Genomic DNA, 21,216 nt, shown 5'->3' on the forward strand with positions numbered 1-21,216 from the left:
GCCCCCGGCATGCTCCCTTCTCACCCCACTACGTCGGCGGTGCTGTCAAGGTTGAGGTACCCATTGCGGGTACAGAGGCTGGAGCCACATGCCGTGTTTCCTTCACCATCCCTCTGCGGCTCTGGATGAAGTGGGATCCTGAGCGGTCATCCAGATTCTGGGACCGTGCTCCCTCCGCAGCCCCTGTGGGAATCTGCTGGACAGGAGTCTGTTTATTTATCCTCAGGGACCGGGCCCTGCATCTATCAGGTACTCTGTGTCCCCATGGGGACTGTGTATGGAGCGCCTGGTTCCCGGACACGGTCACTGGCTGCTGATTTCTGAAGACCGGGGACTTCCGCGCCGACCGCGCCTGATTTTCGGCCGCGGTCTCAAATTTAGTCCCCGGCTTCAGCGCGGCCTAGTCGAAAAACTCCCGCCCCCGGACCTGTCTATCAGAAATAGGGGCGGGACAGCCGACCTGACGTCGGATGTGAGGGCAGGGGCATCCTGTATGCTTCCTCCCCCCTCACTGATCACTGTGGGGCCCCAGATTCCCGCACTTTTCCTATCACCGCCCCCTCCCCTGAGAGCTCCGGCAGCCATTGTTCAGACATCCTGCCGGTGGAGAACAGCTCTGCAGCTCTGGGAGACCAGGCAGGGAATCTGGAGGACACACACCCCGCTTTTTAGCGGTCGGTAAGCCACACCGGTCACTCGGTGTTGGTCCCCCTGGGGTGCCGGTACAGATACGTATTTTTATACATATTTCTGTTCGGCCGGGATGTATACCCTTTTTTCCATATACCCTCAGTGATCACGCTCCTAGCAGACAACAGCATGTCGTTCACAAGGAGCAAGGGCACTAACGCACAGGGTTTTTTTGCGACATGTACCTCTTGTGGGGCTATGTTACCTGCGGGTTCCACCTACCCTCACTGTGAGCAATGCTCGGCCCCTGTTACGCTTGCCCAGCCGGAGCCTCGGTCACTAGTGGCCCCCTCGGCGCAGGTAGACCCCCATGCTCCCCCTGTCCAGGTGGCAGGGACAGAGTTTGCAGTTTTTGCTGAAAAGCTGTCAGAGTCACTCTCACAATCCATGGCTCAGTCTATGGACAAATGGTCTGCCAGGCTGCTAGAAGCCCTGCAGTCCAGACCGGTCCTTACACAGGCCTCGGACCCTGCTGGATCGGCGCCTCCAGGTCCCTCTCGGTCCACCCCGACCGGGGTGGACCCTAGATCTCACGTGGAGGACTCCTCCACGGACCACAGCCCCAGACCAGCTAAGCGGGCTCGCTTGGAATCTTCCCCGACTTCTTCACGCTGCTCGGGTTCCCAGCTGGAGGACTCTGGAGGACGAGGCGGAGGTAGCAGCTCAGGGCTCTGACCCTGATATGGCCCTCAATCTTGATACACCTGAAGGGGACGCCTTAGTAAATGATTTTATCTTGTCCATCAACCTGGTGTTAGATCTATCTCCCCCGCCTCCACCTATAGAGGAGTCGGCATCTCAGCAGGAGAAACACCAGTTTCGGTTCCCCAAACGTACTAGGAGTGCATTTTTTGATCACTCTAACTTCAGGGATGCCATCCAGAAGCCCAGAGCGGTTCCGGACAAGCGCTTCACTAAGCGCCTTACTGACACACGTTACCCCTTCCCCGCTGACGTAGTTAAGGGTTGGGCTCAATGTCAGAATAAAGCAAGAAATCACCAGTTGGTGTTTCTGGGGGACAATACTCACATACAGTTGGATATTTAGCACCAGTGAGGATTAATTAATAAAACTTAGCTTTTATTTAAGCTCTTTAAAATTCAAAGATGAACAGACAATTATAAAATACACTTAGGATCACCCTGCAGGTAGCCAAGGTGCATGTTACCATGCTGTAATGAACAACCCTTGGAATAACACCAATAGGGGAATACAGTTATGTGTAATGCAAATATCAATTACTGTCATACGCAAAGCATTCTGAAGATGTTGGACAGAGGTTCCGTTATCTAAATGCCAAAAATTGGAGAACTATCTCCTCAAAGACAGTAAGATATAGACTATCTCCTAATACAGGGATCGCTTACACATAATAGAATATAAAACTTAGAAAGATCTCACCCATTTGGAGGATCTTCAGACGTTTGGTACGGCAGTTCGTCTTTTGGAGGGGTCACAAAGGGGCCTGTGGTCCAGGCTGGATATAGCTCGCCCTAAACCCCCTTGTCTCCCGTCCTTACAAGGACGGTCCACATCTGAACCTGTGTCCTTGCAAAAAGTAGTCCCACATGCCTCCCACCTCCCGACGCGTTTCGTCACTTTCTGTGACTCCTCAGGGGTCCAAGCATGAAAGATCATGTAGTGGGTCAAAGAGTGGTGTGTGACCTGCAGAGTCCAAACACCAAATGCTGCCAACCTTGGTTGGCAGCATTTGGTGTTTGGACTCTGCAGGTCACACACCACTCTTTGACCCACTACATGATCTTTCATGCTAGGACCCCTGAGGAGTCACAGAAAGTGACGAAACGCGTCGGGAGGTGGGAGGCATGTGGGACTACTTTTTGCAAGGACACAGGTTCAGATGTGGACCGTCCTTGTAAGGACGGGAGACAAGGGGGTTTAGGGCGAGCTATATCCAGCCTGGACCACAGGCCCCTTTGTGACCCCTCCAAAAGACGAACTGCCGTACCAAACGTCTGAAGATCCTCCAAATGGGTGAGATCTTTCTAAGTTTTATATTCTATTATGTGTAAGCGATCCCTGTATTAGGAGATAGTCTATATCTTACTGTCTTTGAGGAGATAGTTCTCCAATTTTTGGCATTTAGATAACGGAACCTCTGTCCAACATCTTCAGAATGCTTTGCGTATGACAGTAATTGATATTTGCATTACACATAACTGTATTCCCCTATTGGTGTTATTCCAAGGGTTGTTCATTACAGCATGGTAACATGCACTTTGGCTACCTGCAGGGTGATCCTAAGTGTATTTTATAATTGTCTGTTCATCTTTGAATTTTAAAGAGCTTAAATAAAAGCTAAGTTTTATTAATTAATCCTCATTGGGCTCAATGTCCCAAAGTGGACCCTCCAGTCTCCAGATTGGCGGCTAGATCTGTCGTTTCGGTTGCAGATGGCTCATCACTAAAGGATGCCACTGACAGGCAGATAGAGCTCCTGGTGAAATCTATCTACGAGGCCACGGGAGCGTCTTTTGCCCCGGCTTTTGCAGCCGTGTGGGCACTCCAAGCTATCTCAGCTTGTCTAGCTGAAATTAATGCGGTCACACGTACGTCTGCTCCGCAGGTTGCGTCTTTGACCTCTCAGGCGTCGGCTTTTTCTTCCTACGCCATGAACGCGGTCCTAGACTCTACTAGCCGTACAGCGGTGGCATCCGCTAATTCTGTGGCAGTCCGCAGGGCCATGTGGCTGCGCGAATGGAAGGCAGACTCGGCTTCCAAGAGGTTCTTAACCGGTTTGCCGTTTTCTGGCGAAAGATTGTTTGGCGAACGATTGGACGAGATTATTAAGGAATCCAAGGGAAAGGACTCCTCCTTACCCCAGTCCAAACCTAAGAGACCTCAGCAACGGAAGATGCAATCGAGGTTTCGGTCCTTTTGTCCCTCCGCCAAGCCACAATCCTCTTCGTCCAATAGACAGGAAAAGGGCCAGAGAAACTCCTATGCGTGGCGATCTAAGTCACGCCCCCAAAAGGCCGCCGGAGGCACTGCCTCCAAGGCGGCCTCCTCATGACTCTCGGCATCCCCGAAACGCATCCTCGGTCGGTGGCAGGCTCTCCCGCTTTTGCGACGCCTGGTGGCCGCATGTCCAAGACTGATGGGTGAGAGACATCCTGTCTCACGGTTACAGGATAGAGTTCAGCTCTCGTCCTCCGACTCGTTTTTTCAGAACCTCCCCGCCCCCTGCGCGGGCTGACGCACTTTTTCAGGCAGTGGACGCTCTGAAAAAAGAGGGAGTTGTGACCCCCGTTCCCACTCAGGAACAGGGTCACGGTTTTTACTCCAACTTGTTCGTGGTGCCAAAGAAAGACGGATCATTCCGTCCCGTTCTGGACCTCAAATTGCTCAACAAACACGTGAGCACCAGACGATTCCGGATGGAATCTCTCCGCTCGGTCATCGCCTCGATGTCACAAGGAGACTTCCTCGCATCGATCGACATCAAGGATGCTTATCTCCATGTGCCGATCGCACCAGAACATCAACGCTTCCTGCGTTTTGCCATCGGGGACGAACACCTTCAGTTCGTGGCATTGCCTTTCGGCCTGGCAACAGCCCCACGGGTTTTCACCAAGGTCATGGCTTCCGTTGTGGCGGTCCTGCACTCTCAGGGCCACTCGGTGATTCCCTACTTAGACGATCTCCTAGTCAGGGCACCTTCTCGGGTGGCGTGTCAACACAGCCTTACCGTCGCCCTGGCGACTCTCCAGCAGTTCGGGTGGATCATCAACTTCCCAAAATCCAAGTTGACTCCGACCCAATCTCTGACTTACCTCGGGATGGAGTTTCATACACAGTCAGCGGTAGTCAAGCTACCGCTGGACAAGCAGATGTCACTGCAGGCAGGGGTGCAATCTCTGCTTCAGAGTCAGTCACACCCCCTGAGACGCCTCATGCACTTCCTGGGGAAGATGGTGGCAGCGATGGAGGCAGTGCCCTTTGCGCAATTCCATCTGCGCCCACTCCAGTGGGACATTCTCCACAAATGGGATAGGAGGTCGACTTCCCTCGACAGGAACGTCTCTCTTTCCCTTGCAGCCAAGACGTCTCTTCAGTGGTGGCTTCTTCCCACTTCTCTATCGCAGGGAAAATCCTTCCTGCCCCCAACCTGGGCTGTGGTCACCAAGGACGCGAGCCTGTCAGGATGGGGAGCGGTGTTCCTCCATCACAGGGCTCAGGGAACATGGACTCCGACAGAGTCTTCCCTTCAGATCAATGTCCTGGAGATAAGGGCAGTGTATCTAGCCCTATTGGCTTTCCAGCAGTTGCTGGAGGGCAGGCAGATCCGTATCCAGTCGGACAACGCCACTGCCGTCGCATACATCAACCACCAAGGCGGCACGCGGAGTCGTCAAGCCTTCCAGGAAGTCCGGCGAATTCTGCAGTGGGTGGAAGCCACAGCATCCACCATCTCCGCAGTTCACATACCGAGCGTAGACAACTGGGAAGCAGATTTTCTCAGTCGTCAGGGCATGGATGCGGGGGAATGGTCCCTGCACCCAGAAGTGTTTCGAGAGATCTGTTGCCGCTGGGGAACGCCGGACGTCGATCTCATGGCGTCACGGCACAACAACAAGGTCCCGGCCTTCATGGCACGGTCTCAAGATCACAGAGCTCTGGCGGCGGACGCATTAGTTCAGGATTGGTCGCAGTTTCGACTGCCTTATGTATTTCCTCCTCTGGCGATGCTGCCCAGAGTACTACGCAAGATCAGGTCAGACTGCCACCGCGCCATTCTCGTCGCTCCAGACTGGCCGAGGCGGTCGTGGTACCCGGATCTGTGGCATCTCACGGTGGGTCAGCCGTGGGCGCTTCCAGACCGCGCAGACTTGCTGTCGCAAGGGCCGTTTTTCCATCTGAATTCTGCGGCCCTCAACCTGACTGTGTGGCCATTGAGTCCTGGCTCCTAGCGTCTTCAGGGTTGTCTCAGGATGTCATTTCCACTATGAGACAGGCCAGGAAACCGACGTCCGCCAAAATCTATTACAGGGCTTGGCGGATTTTCTTGTCCTGGTGTTCTGATAATGGTTTTACTCCCTGGCCTTTTGCCTTACCCACTTTTCTTTCCTTCCTTCAATCCGGAATGGACAAGGGGTTGTCACTTAGCTCTCTCAAAGGACAAGTATCGGCGCTCTCAGTATTCTTTCAAAGGCGCCTGGCCAAGCTTCCGCAGGTCCGCACATTCCTGCAGGGAGTTTGCCACATAGTCCCACCTTACAAGCGCCCGCTGGAACCCTGGGACCGTAACAGGGTACTAACGGCTCTTCAGAAACAACCTTTTGAGCCGCTGCGGGATGTCTCTTTATCACGTCTTTCGCAGAAGGTGGCATTTCTAGTGGCAGTTACATCACTCCGAAGAGTGTCGGAGCTTGCAGCGTTGTCATACAAAGCCCCCTTCCTGGTTTTTCACCAGGATAAGGTGGTTCTGCGTCCTGTTCCGGAATTTCTCCCTAAGGTGGTATCTCCTTTTCATCTCAATCAGGATATCACCTTACCTTCATTTTGCCCTAATCCAATTCACCGTTTTGAAAAGGATTTGCACTCATTAGATCTAGTGAGAGCACTCCGGTTCTACGTGTCTCGTACAGCGCCCCTGCGCCGTTCAGATGCGCTCTTTGTCCTTGTGGCTGGCCAGCGTAAGGGCTCTCAGGCTTCCAGGTCAACCTTGGCTCGGTGGATCAAGGAACCGATTCTTGAAGCTTACCGTTCTTCGGGGCTTCCGATTCCTCTGGGTCTGAAAGCCCATTCTACCAGAGCCGTGGGTGCGTCCTGGGCATTGCGGCACCAGGCGACGGCTCTACAGGTGTGTCAGGCAGCTACATGGGCTAGTCAGCACACTTTCTCAAAGCACCATCAAGTGCATGCATATGCTTCGGCAGACGCCAGTCTAGGTAGGCGAGTCCTTCAGGCGGCGGTTGCCCACCTGTAAGAGGGAGTCGTGTCGGCTCTTGTTATCAAGGTATTCTTTACCCACCCAGGGACTGCTTTTGGACGTCCCAATTGTCTGGGTCTCCCAATGGAGCGACAAAGAAGAAGGGAATTTTGTTTACTTACCGTAAATTCCTTTTCTTCTAGCTCCTATTGGGAGACCCAGCACCCGCCCCTGTACCCTTCGGGCTGGTTGTTCTTTTGTGTACACATGTTGTTTCATGTTCAATTGTTTCATGGTTTTCAGTTCTCCGAACATCCTTCGGATTGAATTTACCTTAAACCAATTTATAAGTTTCCTCCTTCCTGCTTTTGCACCAAAACTGAGGAACCCGTGATGCACGGGAGGGTGTATAGGCAGAGGGGAGGGGTTACACTTTTGAGTGTAATACTTTGTGTGGCCTCCGGAGGCAGAAGCTATACACCCAATTGTCTGGGTCTCCCAATAGGAGCTAGAAGAAAAGGAATTTACGGTAAGTAAACAAAATTCCCTTCATTTGTATCATTAGAAGGAAAGAAATGTGTAATAATACCCGGGATACTCTATACCTCCAGGCATCTTCCGAAAATTATTATTACTAACCCTTGTAAAACTGTGCGCACTAAGAAACTATGGCTGTGCGGCTTGGAAACTATTCTTGTTGTCATCTCCTCCTGTGCAGAAGCTTTGAGTTCACCCTTTAAAGGGAAGCTGTCACCCTCTTGAGGTTTTTTTAGTTATTAATATGGGCATACGGGTGACATAAAGGTAAAATTAGCCATACTTGTATGCCTCCTGGATGAGAGGTCGTTTTGTAAAAATCCCCTTACATATCTTCTATCTTCCAGGCTATGGGGCGTGTGCTGCCTGGTAGATAAGCCGGCCTGCAGCCGTCATTATACAGGATTTTTCTCCCCTTCTCTTCAGAGTCCCTGTGACGTCAGGTATGAGGCTGGAAATCCCACGCCTGTGCCTTCTGCCTGCAGTCTCTCCCCAGCACTATGAAGCACTTACGCACAAAAAAATTGAAGACTGTGCCCTTCCGTGGGCAATCTTCAATTGTGATGTGTGCAGGCGCAGCGCAGTCACTGCGACTTCATAGTGCTGGGGAGAGACGGCAGGCAGAAGGCGCAGGCGCGGGATTTCCAGCCACGAACCTGACTTCACAGGGACTCTGAAGAGAAGAGGAGGAAGAATCCGGTATAATGAAGACTGGAGGCCGGCTTATCTTCTGGGCACCACACGCCCCCATATCCTAGAAGATATGTAAGAGGATTTTTCCAAAACGACCTCTCATCCAGGAGGCATAGAGGTATGGCTAATGTCACCTTTATGCCACCCATATGCCCATATAATTAACTGAAAAATAACTCAAGAGGGTGACAAATTCCCTTTAAAGCTATATGCACATATTTAGTTTTTGGTGCAGAAATTTCTGCACCGTATCTGCATCTTTTGGCATGAAAAACACAACATAAAAAAGAGGCTTTATGTCACTTTATTTGTTTTTGATGCGTTTTATTACTTTTAGTGGTGAAAAACGCTGAAAGAATTGACACGCTGCAGATTATTTTCTGACTCAAATTTGCAAGGAGAAAAACAACTCACCACGTGCACGAGACTTCAGGATTCTCATTGACTTTGTTGGCATCAGAACTTGCTTGCTGTTTTTTGACAAAACTGCACTAAAAGAAAACAAAAAACAAAAAAAAACAAAAACGTTAAAAAAATGCACCGTGTGCACACAGAATGTGACATAAGAAGATTAGAACTTCTCATACAGCCAGATCAGATCTCATACTTTGCACTGACGAGGGGCAATCACACCGAAACACTGTGTCTGCAAATTGAGATTCTGATCTGGCATAAATTCTAGGTCATATGAATAGGCTCGTTAAAGGGTCACTTTTGACTTTTAGGATTGCTACTTCCAATAGGTGGCGCTAGAGTTTGTCTTCTTCCTCCCTGAAGACACAATCAGAAGATTAGCTGTCATTTTTTGGTACATATGTTAAATGTATTTTTTATATTTAGCATATGTACCATATTTTTTATATCAAAAACAATATAAAAAGAAACAACAAAAACAGTAGTGTGGCCATTTTCACACACTAAGCCTAATATTAGACTTCTGCTTCCCGTTGAACACATGAATATTAGCAGCAATAGACTCACTCAGCCCCTTTATTAGGAGGTGAGCTGTGATACCACTGCTGTGAATGATAGTTCCCCTGTATATAGAATGTTTGTGTAAACCTACGCTCAGGAATATTTGCCTCCCTCTGACCGATGTCTTCTTTTTGTTTTTTTTTTAGGATGTGATGATGGACATTTACCGGAGTATCGGAGAACCTGACAGCTTGTATGGATGCGGTGGCGGAAAGATGCTTCACCCCCTTGCAAGGTCAAGCATACATTCAACCTAAAGTTTCGACTTCTAAGATGTGTCAGCCCGATATTAAAAAAAAAAAAAAAAACACCCCAAAACAATAATAAGAAAATAACAAACTTGTTTCTTTGCTTCAGAATTCGAACATACGAACATGAAGCCATGTGGGGTAAAGCCTTGGTTACTTATGACCTGGAAACCCATCTCACTCCAGCTACTCGCCAGGCCGGCATCATGCAGGTGATATGTTTTCTGGGCTGCTTTTTTTATAGGGTAATTTTACCCCAGATATGTTTATATATTGGTGGATTCAGTAATTAATGGGAAGCTGTCAGCTGCAATATGCACTTAGAACCACGAGCAGTTCTGGGTGCATATTTCTAATCCCTGCCTAACCGTCCCTGTATACACTAGCCTAAATAAAGTAGTTATAAAGATCCTTTATGATATGCTAATGAGCGCAAGGACATTTTTTTCCCCTTACTAGTCCGCCCTCTTTGCATGTTAGCTCACCCACAGGGCCGTGCTATCACGCTATTGAATGCCCAGCGTCATCGGCATGAGCGCACGTACTTGTGTCCATTGTCACCGCCAATGACACTGGGTTTAGGCTCAGTGCACATGATCAGAAGTCCTCAGCACTTCCCAAAAAAATAAAATAAAATTTAATTGTCATACCTAATGATTTTTTTTTTCTCATATAACATTTAAAAAAGAAAACAAAACAAAATGAGTAATCTTGCAATTCCAATAACCTTTGCACACTCTCAATTGTTGCTTTTAGCACAAAAGATCCAGTCTGTCAGCGTGTTACTGCCAATGTAGAAGTGGATTTCCTGAAACATGACATTAAAGTCTAAAGAAAAAAAAGCATTATGCTCGGTGTGACAATTGCAATATTTTTAATATTTATTTGTAACAAAGATTGTCATATGGAAGAAAAAACATACAGAAACCTGAAGAAAAACAAAAAACACACAGGAACCTGAACAAAAAATACAGAAGCCTGAAAAAAACCCATACAGGAACCTGAAAAAAAAATAAACATACAGGAATCTGGAAAAGAAATATATACAGGAACCTGGAAAAAAAACCATACAGGAACCTGAAAAAAAACCCATACAGGAATCTGGAAAAGAAATATATACAGGAACCTGGAAAAAAACCCATACAGGAACCTAAAAAAAAAAACATACAGGAATCTGGAAAAGAAATATATACAGGAACCTGAAAAAAAAACCATACAGGAATCTGGAAAAGAAATATATACAGGAACCTGGAAAAAAACCCATACAGGAACCTAAAAAAAAAACATACAGGAATCTGGAAAAGAAATATATACAGGAACCTGAAAAAAACCCATACAGGAATCTGGAAAAGAAATATATACAGGAACCTGGAAAAAAACCCATACAGGAACCTAAAAAAAAAACATACAGGAATCTGGAAAAGAAATATATACAGGAACCTGGAAAAAAAACCATATAGGAACCTGAAAAAAAAAACATACAGGAATCTGGAAAAGAAATATATACAGGAACCTGGAAAAAAAACCATACAGGAACCTGTAAAAAAAACCATACAGGAATCTGAAAAAGAAATATATACAGGAACCTGGAAAAAAACCCATACAGGAACCTGAAAAAAACATATTGGAAGTTGGAAAAAATTATATACAAGAACCTGGGGAAAAAAAAACAGGAATCTGGGAAAAAAATATGTTCAGGAACCTGAAAAAACCCATACAAGAACCTAAAAAAACCCCATACAGAAGCCTGAAAAAAAAAAAAAACATACAGGAATCTGGAAAAAAAAACCATACAGGGACCCGAAAAAAAACCATACAGAAATCTGGGGAAAAAAACCCCCATACAAGAACCTGAAAAAACCCCATTCGGGAATCTGGAAAAAAATATATACAGGAACCTGAAAAAAAAAAACAGGAATCTGGGAAAAAAATATGTACAGGAGCCTGAAAAAAAAAACATACAAGAACCTGAAAAAAAAGCCCAAACAGGAACCTGAAAAAAACTAAACATTCAGGAATCTGGGGAAAAAAAATTGGAAAACCCATCAGGAACCTGATTTCAACAATACAATATTTTCTAATTCCACATTTCAGTTGCAGATCTTGCAGTAGGGTCCAGGATCTTTTAGGTTACACCTCTGCACCCTATAGCTGAGTTTGTCTCTTTCTTAAAATTATGCTTCCATGACTGAAACTGTGATTGCTTTCCTGTGGTGTCACTGTGTTTTCTTTTTATTTTGGTTTTTTTTTTCTCTCTAATCACTTTTATCATTTTTCTATGAACATTTCTTTTCAGGCCTTACAAAACTTTGGCTTGTGCCACATGCTGTCCACTTACCTGCGGGGTCTGGAGCACGAGAATCCGGAGTGGTCTTCAGAGCTGCAGGAGATCCACTTCCAGGCAGCGTGGAGGAATAAGCAGTGGGATCAGAGCCCATCCTATAAGTAATAGTTGAATTCTGACTTTTTATGTATACGGAATATCTACAGTTTCCATACATATACCGTTATCCTCTTCATTTTATTTCAGAAATGACAGTGCAGGACCCGGCTATAACGAATCTTTGTATTGTGCCATTCAGTCCCTAAGAGACAAAGAATTCCCTACTTTTCAGGACCACATTAAATTTGCCAGGTATTTTTGCTCAGAATTTACTATTATTGTCCATATGGCTTTTGTACAATGTAGAATTATTCTGTTAAAGGGAACCTGTCAGCAGTTTTTTTTGCTACGTAATCCGAGAGCAGCATGATGTAGGGGCGAAGACCCTGATTCCAGTGATATCACTTCCTGGGCTGTGTATTGTTTCAATGAAATCACTGTTTTATCAGCAGGAGATTATCAGTACAGGACTAGGTGTCTCCTGCCTCCTAGTCATCGGGTCTGTGTAACCCCGCCCCCACCACTAATTAGCAGCTTTCTGTCAATGTACAGTGTACACAGGAAGAGGTCTCAATTCCCCCCTCAAGAGAGTCAAAGTATATTCAAAGGTTAGACAATATCCACATCACATATTAGATCTTCTCATTCCTTCCATACCAGTTATTCTACTGGGGTTTTTCTTCTTGTCCATAAGAAGTCCATAAGATGAGGAGCTAAAGTTACTTTCAGAGATTCAGAGGGCTGCTTCGTTTTCATGCCATGGTGTAATAATTCTAAAGACGATGTTTTACTTTGTATATATTACCCTCCTGCTAATCTGGAAATAGTCAAGTGGGCGGCGAGCTTAACTCTAAAGGGAACCTGTCACCAGATATTGGCCTTCTAAACTAAAACTAGCACCTATGCTGCATTTTATAAAGGTGCATGCCTCCACCTGTAAACACTAGAAATACCTTATTAAGTCTCCCAGTCTCCCGCCCTGTATATAAATTGTCCAGTCTGGTCCGATAGCATCCTAATCTGCACCTCCTGTCCCTCCTTTTGCCCTCCTCCTGTGCTGATTGACATGGATGACGCCTCAGACGCCATCCACAAAGGTCGGCAAAATCTTGCGCCTGCGCAGACATATTCCCGGTTTGCGCAGGCGCACTTTGCTTTGCCCTATTGCAGGCAGAACCGAAAACATAGGTGCGCCTGCGCAAACCGACTAAATATCTCAATGTAGATGACGTCACCTACTTCATCCACATCGCCAGACAAAATCTCATGCCTGCGCAGAGAACTCTCCAGCTTGCACAGGCGCACCAATGTTTTCAGTGCTGCTCGCAGCATGGCAGAGCAAAGTGCGCCTGCGCGAGTCGGGAATATGGAGATTTTGCCCACCTACGTGGATGGCGTCCGAGGCTTTATCCACGTCAGTCAGCGCAGGAGGAGGGCGAAAGGAGGGACAGGAGGTCACATTAGGACGTCCATTGGACTGGACTGGACAATTTACATACAGGGCGGGAGGTTTTATGAAGGGATTTGTGGGGTGTACAGAGGGGTCAGCACAGTCGGCAGTATACTTGTCACTCCTCAACCAGACATACTCTTCTACGCCTAAATAATATATTGTTAAGGATATGATCATATGAGGAGCCTATAACCATTGTCATCAAGGTGCTGCATGGGCCTTTGCAAATGTTGGGTTATAAAAGGGATAAATTCCATCTGTGGATTAATAACTTGTTTGGCTTTCATTCTGCAGAGAAAACTGTCTGCAGGTAGAATATAAGCTGTCATGGCTTCTTTTATCTATAGGGTTAAAGAAGTAGAAGAGCTGTGTAAAGGCAGCCTGGAGTCTGTGTATTCTCTGTATCCCACGCTGTGCAGGCTACAAGCCATCGGGGAATTGGCAAATGCCGGGCAGATGTTTTCCAGGTATGTTAAAAGCCAAGTGACCTTGGGTATAATGTAATATCTAACGCAATGTCATATAGTCATGTAGTTATGTCTGTGGCTTGTCAAAAACCATACAACATGTTGTCCGTGTAGTGCCATGTACCCTGCCTTTTGGATAAACCTTGTTTTTGGTCATTATTGTTTCTTTTAGATCCATCACTGAACGGCAGCTAAGTGACCTCTACGTGACGTGGCAGCAGCAGTCGCAACTTCTTAAAGACAGCGACTTTGCCTTCCAGGAGCCGGTTCTTGCTCTTCGATCGGTCATCCTTGAGACTATGCTGGAGAAAAACATCACCAATCAGGACTGCCTCAACCAAATCCTCACCAAGCATCTGGTGGAATTATCGCGGGTATCTCGGCTCGCCAACAACACCCAGGTTCATGCTGTTCTTTCTTTCTACCATTTCAAAATGTTAGAAAAGAGACTGCTTTGAATAAATATAGTTGATATATAAATGGCAACATCAGCAAATACCAAGGCTAAGTAGACACTACTTGCGGGCACCATGTTACGTGCGGGCGCCCCCAGCACCATGTTACATGCAGGCGCCCCCGGCACCATGTTACGTGCAGGCGCCCCCGGCACCATGTTGCGCGCGGGAGCCCCCGGCACCATGTTACGCGCGGTCGCCCCCAGGACAATGTTACGCGCGGTCGCCCCCAGGACAATGTTGCGCGCGGGCGCCCCCAGGACAATGCTGCGCGCGGACGCCCCCGGCACAATGCTGCACGTGGGTGCCCCCGGCACAATGCTGCACGTGGGTGCCCCCGGCCCCATTGCACCCCCAGCACAATGCTGTGCGCAGGCCCCCAGCACAATGCTGCGATTGGGTCCCCAACACAACACTGGAGCAGCTCCTTCTCTTTTGCTGTGCTCTGTCTGCTGATTGATAATGGGCTGCCTGCTACCTCACTGCGGGGAGCCATCTGTCAAACAGCATAATGCTGAGAGTGACACACTGTCGACAGAGCAGACCAGAAAGAAGCAGGAGAGTCACCACCTGAGCCGACAGAGATGGTTGGTGGGCAGAACACGCAGGTAGGTAGCAGTTGTCCTATGCAAAAAAATAACCATAATCTTCAATAAACCTTTTAATTAGAGATGAAGTGTTCTGAGATCTCAGGAAACTGTTCCTTAGTGACCTAGAACGTCTTCTAAACACAACCACACAAAGTTACAAAAATGTCCTGATACTTTACTGACTTTTTATTTTATTTTACAGCTGCCAGAAAAGGCAATGTTCCAGATCAAACAGCATAGTTCTGCGCAGTTCCTTGTATCTGAATGGCAGCTTGAAGAAGCGCAGGTCTTTTGGGCTAAAAAGGAGCAAAGTTTGGCTTTAGGACTGCTCCGACACATGGTGGACAAATTGGAAGCGAATAGTTTTGAGGTTGGTTATCTACAAAAACAATCTTCTAGACCAGTCATGGCGAACCTCTTACAGGCCGAGTGCCCAAACTGTAGCCCTAAACCCATTTTTTTTTCCGAAGTGCCAACCAATCCTATTATGTAAATAGTTGATTGTAACCTTACCTTTGCTGTCTTCTCTTCAGCAGGGGGCATCACGCTCATGCTTACCACACATTGAAGCTGAGCCCCTGCCCTTTCCAGACACAGCAGTTGGATTGATCTTTCTGGAAAAAAATTGCAGCATATTAGACACAAGGGATTTTAGCCTGGAATGCAATCAGAGGTCACCCTGTAATCCACATCTACATTTCAAAGTCTGAACATCCTGAAAACCCATAAAGACGTACGAGTTGCTCCCCTCCCCTTCATTGTGTAGTTATGTCCCCCTTCCTGGCCACTTCCTGGTAAACATGTCCCCCATCCAGATATGTATTTCCTACATTCTGGTATATTTGTCCCCATCCTGGTAAATATTCCTGATCCTGGTAAATGTACCCCATCCTGGTAAATGTACCCCATCCAGGCATGTACCTCATTCCTGGTAAATGTACCCCATCCAGGCATGTTCCCTTATCCTGGTAAATGTCCCCTTTCCTGGTAAACGTACCCCATCCTGGAAAAATATACCCCATCCTGATAAATGTCACCCTTCCTGCTAAATATTCCCCATCCTGGCAATTTCTTTTTCGCTCCTAATTGGGAGACCCAGACAGTGGGTGTATAGCTACTGCCTCTGGAGGCCGCACAAAGAACTACACTTAAAAGTGTAAGGCCCCTCCCCTTCTGGCTATACACCCTCCCGTAGGAGTACGGATTCCTCAGTTTTAGCTTTGTGCGCAGGAGGTCAGACACGCACGCATAGCTCCATTGTTTTTAGTCAGCAGCAGCTGCTGACTAGGTCGGATGGAAGAAAAGAGGGCCCATACAGGGCTCCCAGCATGCTCCCTTCTCACCCCACTGTATGTCGGAGGTGTTTGTAAGGTTGAGGTACCCATTGCGGGTACGGCGGCAGGAGCCCACATGCTGATTCCTTCCCCATCCCTTTTTACAGGGCTCTGGGTGAAGTGGGATTTACTGGTCTCCAGGCACTGAGACCGTGCTCCATCTACAGCCCCTGGAGAAGATGCTGGATGGAGCGGAGTACATCAGGGACATGGCCCTGCGTCCTCAAGGTACTCTGTGTCCCCGTGCATTTGGCGCTCACACCGCAGCATGCTGGGTGTTGTAGTGCGCCGGGGGACATCAGCGCTACGGCGCTTGTGCCATGGCCTCATTCAGCTTCGCTGAAGCAGGCACACTTCTGGGAATCGGTCGCGCCGGCCGCTGGGACTGCGGCGCGGCTGGCACTTGTGGTGCGCCGGGGACTTCAGCGCGGCCCGCGCTTTTACGGCGGCCGCGCTGATAACTCGAGTCCCCGGCTTTTGCGGCCTGCTTCCGTTCGTTCCCGCCCCCAGACCTGCCAGTCAGGAGAGGGGCGGGACGCTGGCCACTTCTGGGAATCGGTCGCGCCGGCCGCTGGGACTGCGGCGCGGCTGGCACTTGTGGTGCGCCGGGGACTTCAGCGCGGCCCGCGCTTTTACGGCGGCCGCGCTGATAACTCGAGTCCCCGGCTTTTGCAGCCTGCTTCCGTTCGTTCCCGCCTCCAGACCTGCCAGTCAGGAGAGGGGCGGGACGCTGGCCAGTGCATCAGCGCCGAGGGCTGGAGTCGTTTTTACATACTCCAGCCCTCACAATCGGCACAGAGGGGACACTGTTTCCCGCACTTTTGTTTGGAAACTCCCACGGACCGCCCCTCTCCACAGACGCCGGCAGCCATTCCTGCTGACACGCTGAGCTGCAGAGGGGAGCCGGGGAGACCCAGACAAGGAATTCTGCGCCTCTTACCCGCTATTCAGCGGGCGGTAAGCAGCCCTCAGGGCTCACCCCCTCTTGGGCCAGTAGTATTCTTAGTATTTTGTTTCTACAAATACTTGGTATTACATAGCGCTGGTCGCCCTTTGGCTATAGACTCTCTCACATTGCAGAGAGCCAGCAGCATGTCGTCCGTAAAACGCAAGGGTGCCAAGGCACAGACATTATATGCTTCCTGCACCGCATGTGGGACTTTTCTACCGGCAGGCTCCACGGACCCCCATTGTGTGCAGTGCTCGGCCCCTGCGGCGCTTGCACAGTCGGGACCTCTGCTGGACGTGACCCAGGGTGTACCACCTGTGAATGCTGTCCAGGTGACAGGAACTGAGTTTGCAGCTTTTGCTGACAGAATGTCTCTCACTATGTCACAAATTCTTGACACATTGCGAGCTAGGCCTGTACTTCAGGCCACGGACACTGTGCAATCATTGCCCCCTGGTCCCCCTCAGCTGAATTACCTCCAAGCTCCGGGACGGGCATATACACCTCAGGGTGAAGACTCTGACTCGGACGATGGCCCCGGGCAGCCTAAGCGGGCTCGCTATGACGGGCCTTCACATTCATCTCAATGGTCAGGATCCCAGCGAGATGAATCTATGGGTGATGAGGCGGACGTAACTGATCAGGATTCTGATCCTGGGACCGCTCTCAATCTAGATACACCAGATGGTGACGCCATAGTTAATGATCTTATATTTAACATCAATAAGATGTTAAATATTTCCCCACCAGCTCCTCTTGTAGAGGAGTCAGCTTCGCAGCACGAGAGAATCCATTTCAGATACCCTAAGCGTACATTAAGCACTTTTCTGGACCACGCTGACTTTAGAGACGCAATCCAGAAACCCCACGCTTATCCTGAAAGGCGTTTTCCTAAACGGCTTAAAGATACACGCTACCCTTTTCCCCCTGAGGTGGTCAAGGGTTGGACCCAGTGTCCAAAAGTGGATCCTCCAATTTCCAGGCTTGCAGCTAGATCCTTGGTTGCAGTTGAAGATGGAGCGGCACTTAAAGATGCCACTGACAGGCAGATGGAGCTCTGGCTGAAATCCATCTATGAAGCGATTGGAGCGTCATTAGCGCCTTCTTTTGCGGCCGTATGGGCACTCCAAGCTATCTCAGCCGGGCTTGCGCGAGTCGACTCAGTCACACGTGCATTTGCCCCGCAGGTAGCACCATTGACCTCGCAAATGGCGGCATTCGCGTCGTACGCGATTAATGCTGTTCTTGACGCTACAAGCCGCACGGCAGTGGCGTCAGCCAACTCCGTTGTTTTGCGTAGGGCCCTGTGGTTGAGACATTGGAAAGCAGATTCTCATTCCAAGAAGTGCTTAACCAATTTGCCTTTTTCTCGTGACCGGTTGTTTGGAGAGCGTTTGGATGAAATCATCAAACACTCCAAGGGTAAGGACTCATCCTTACCGCAACACAGACAAAACAAACCCCAACAGAGGAAGGGTCAGTCTGGTTATCGGTCCTTTCGAGGACCGGGCAGGTCCCAATTCGCCTCGTCAAAAAAGACTCAAAAAGACCAGAGACGCTCAGATTCTTGGAGGTCTCAGTCACGCCCTAAAAGGACAGCCGGAGGAACCGTTGCCAAGACGGCGTCCTCCTGACTTGCGGTCTCCGATTCCCACACCCGCGGTCGGTGGGAGGCTTTCCCACTTTGGCGACATTTGGCTGTCACGCGTCAAAGACCGTTGGGTGAGGGATATTCTGTCTCACGGGTACAGGATAGAGTTCAGTTCTCGTCCGCCAACTCGTTTCTTCAGAACTTCTCCACCACCAGACCGAGCCGATGCTCTGTTGCAGGCGGTGGCCGCTCTAAAGGCGGAAGGAGTGGTGACCTCCGTCCCTCTTCAGGAACAAGGTCACGGTTTTTACTCCAATCTGTTTGTGGTCCCAAAAAAGGACGGATCGTATCGACCCGTCCTGGATCTAAAGTTGCTCAACAGACACGTAAAAGTCAGGAGGTTCCGGATGGAATCCCTACGCTCCGTCATAGCCTCAATGTCTCAAGGAGATTTTCTAGCATCAATAGATATCAAAGATGCGTATCTCCACGTGCCGATTGCACCAGAGCATCAGCGTTTCCTACGCTTCGTCATACACGACGAACACCTACAGTTCGTAGCGTTACCTTTCGGTCTGGCAACAGCCCCCCGGGTCTTCACCAAAGTCATGGCAGCAGTAGTAGCTGTTCTGCACTCGCAGGGTCACTCGGTCATCCCGTATCTAGACGACCTGCTTATAAAGGCACCCTCTCAAGAGGCATGCCAACACAGTCTGAAGGTGGCACTAGACACTCTCCAGAGTTTCGGGTGGATTATCAACTTTCCAAAGTCTCATCTAACCCCGACCCAATCTCTGACTTATCTTGGCATGGAGTTTCATACTCTCTCAGCGATAGTGAGGCTTCCACTGGACAAGCAGTGCTCGCTACGGACTGGAGTGCAATCTCTCCTTCAGAGCCAGTCGCACTCACTGAGGCGCCTCATGCATTTCCTAGGAAAGATGGTAGCAGCAATGGAGGCAGTCCCGTTCGCGCAGTTTCATCTGCGCCCTCTACAATGGGACATTCTACGCCAATGGGATGGGAAATCGACGTCCCTCGACAGGACTGTCTCCCTCTCTCAGACTGCCAAGGACTCTCTGCGTTGGTGGCTTCTCCCCACCTCATTGTCACAGGGAAAGTCGTTCCTTCCCCCGTCCTGGGCAGTGGTCACGACGGATGCGAGCCTATCAGGGTGGGGAGCGGTGTTTCTCCACCACAGGGCTCAGGGGACGTGGACTCAGGAAGAGTCCACCCTGCAGATCGATGTTCTGGAAATCAGAGCAATCTATCTTGCCCTGCGAGCCTTCCAACAATGGCTGGAAGGCAAGCAGATTCGGATTCAGTCGGACAATTCCACGGCGGTGGCGTACATCAACCACCAAGGGGGAACACGCAGTCGCCAAGCTTTTCAAGAAGTCCAGCGGATTTTGACGTGGGTGGAAAGCAGAGCGTCCACCATATCCGCAGTTCACATCCCAGGCGTGGAAAACTGGGAAGCAGACTTTCTCAGTCGCCAGGGCATGGACGCAGGAGAATGGTCCCTTCACCCGGACGTGTTTCAGCAGATCTGTTGCCGCTGGGGGACGCCGGACGTCGATCTGATGGCGTCACGGCACAACAACAAGGTCCCAGTTTTCATGGCACGGTCTCACGATCACCGAGCGCTGGCGGCAGACGCCTTGGTTCAGGATTGGTCGCAATTCCGACTCCCCTATGTGTTCCCACCTCTAGCATTGTTACCCAGAGTTCTCCGGAAAATCAAGTCCGACTGCCATCGAGCCATACTCGTCGCTCCAGATTGGCCAAGAAGGTCGTGGTACCCGGATCTGTGGCATCTCACGGTAGGCCAACCGTGGACACTACCAAACCGTCCAGATTTGCTGTCTCAAGGGCCGTTTTTCCATCTGAATTCTGCGGCCCTGAACCTGACTGTGTGGCCATTGAGTCCTGGATCCTAGCGGCCTCAGGTTTATCTCATGAAGTTGTTGCCACAATGAGACAGGCTAGAAAACCATCCTCAGCTAAGATCTATCACAGGACGTGGAAGATATTCTTAGCGTGGTGCTTGGCTCAAGGGTTTTCTCCCTGGCCATTTGCATTGCCAATTTTTCTTTCCTTCCTGCAGTCTGGGTTGGAAAAAGGTTTGTCGCTTAGCTCGCTTAAGGGTCAAGTCTCCGCGCTATCCGTATTCTTTCAGAAGCGCTTGGCACGGCTTTCTAAAGTACGCACGTTTCTCCAAGGAGTTTGTCATATCGTTCCTCCTTACAGACGGCCATTGGAACCCTGGGATCTGAACAAGGTTCTCATTGCTCTCCAGAAGCCGCCTTTCGAGCCTTTGAAAGAGGTTCCCCTTTCGCGGCTTTCACAAAAGGTAGTTTTTCTTGTGGCGGTCACGTCTCTTCGAAGAGTGTCCGAGCTAGCGGCGTTATCTTGCAAATCTCCCTTCCTGGTGTTTCACCAAGACAAGGTAGTACTGCGTCCAATTCCAGAGTTTTCTCCCAAGGTGGTTTCTTCCTTTCATCTCAATCAGGATATCACTTTGCCATCTTTGTGTCCGCATCCAGTTCACCAATTTGAAAAGGGTTTACATCTGTTGGACCTGGTGAGAGCACTCAGGATTTACATTTCTCGCACGGCGTCTCTACGCCGTTCTGATGCGCTCTTTGTCCTAGTCGCTGGTCAGCATAAGGGATCGCAAGCTTCCAAATCCACCCTGGCGCGGTGGATCAAGGAACCAATTCTTCACACATACCGTTCTGCTGGGCTTCCGATCCCATCTGGACTGAAGGCCCATTCTACCAGAGCCGTGGGTGCGTCCTGGGCATTGCGGCATCAGGCTACGGCTCAGCAAGTGTGCCAGGCGGCTACCTGGTCGAGTCTGCACACGTTTACCAAACACTATCAAGTGCATACCTACGCTTCGGCAGATGCCAGCCTAGGTAGACAGGTCCTTCAGGCGGCGGTGGCCCACCTGT

The 21,216-nt window shown here is 49.4% G+C and overlaps 1 protein-coding gene across 2 annotated transcripts in view; it reads left to right on the forward strand.

Annotated features, from left to right (window-relative positions):
- Positions 1–21,216, forward strand: part of ATM (ATM serine/threonine kinase) — a 262,350-nt gene that overhangs the window by 193,915 nt on the left and 47,219 nt on the right. For both annotated transcript variants that reach the window (XM_075337438.1, XM_075337439.1), the window contains exons 41-47: positions 8,936–9,024; positions 9,147–9,249; positions 11,334–11,482; positions 11,568–11,672; positions 13,221–13,340; positions 13,513–13,741; positions 14,588–14,755. In XM_075337438.1, coding sequence (XP_075193553.1) covers positions 8,936–9,024; positions 9,147–9,249; positions 11,334–11,482; positions 11,568–11,672; positions 13,221–13,340; positions 13,513–13,741; positions 14,588–14,755 — 963 coding nt within the window. The remainder of the gene's footprint in view (positions 1–8,935; positions 9,025–9,146; positions 9,250–11,333; positions 11,483–11,567; positions 11,673–13,220; positions 13,341–13,512; positions 13,742–14,587; positions 14,756–21,216) is intronic.

Source organism: Anomaloglossus baeobatrachus, chromosome 2, assembly GCF_048569485.1.
Source record: "Anomaloglossus baeobatrachus isolate aAnoBae1 chromosome 2, aAnoBae1.hap1, whole genome shotgun sequence".
NCBI classification, from domain to species: domain Eukaryota; kingdom Metazoa; phylum Chordata; class Amphibia; order Anura; family Aromobatidae; genus Anomaloglossus; species Anomaloglossus baeobatrachus.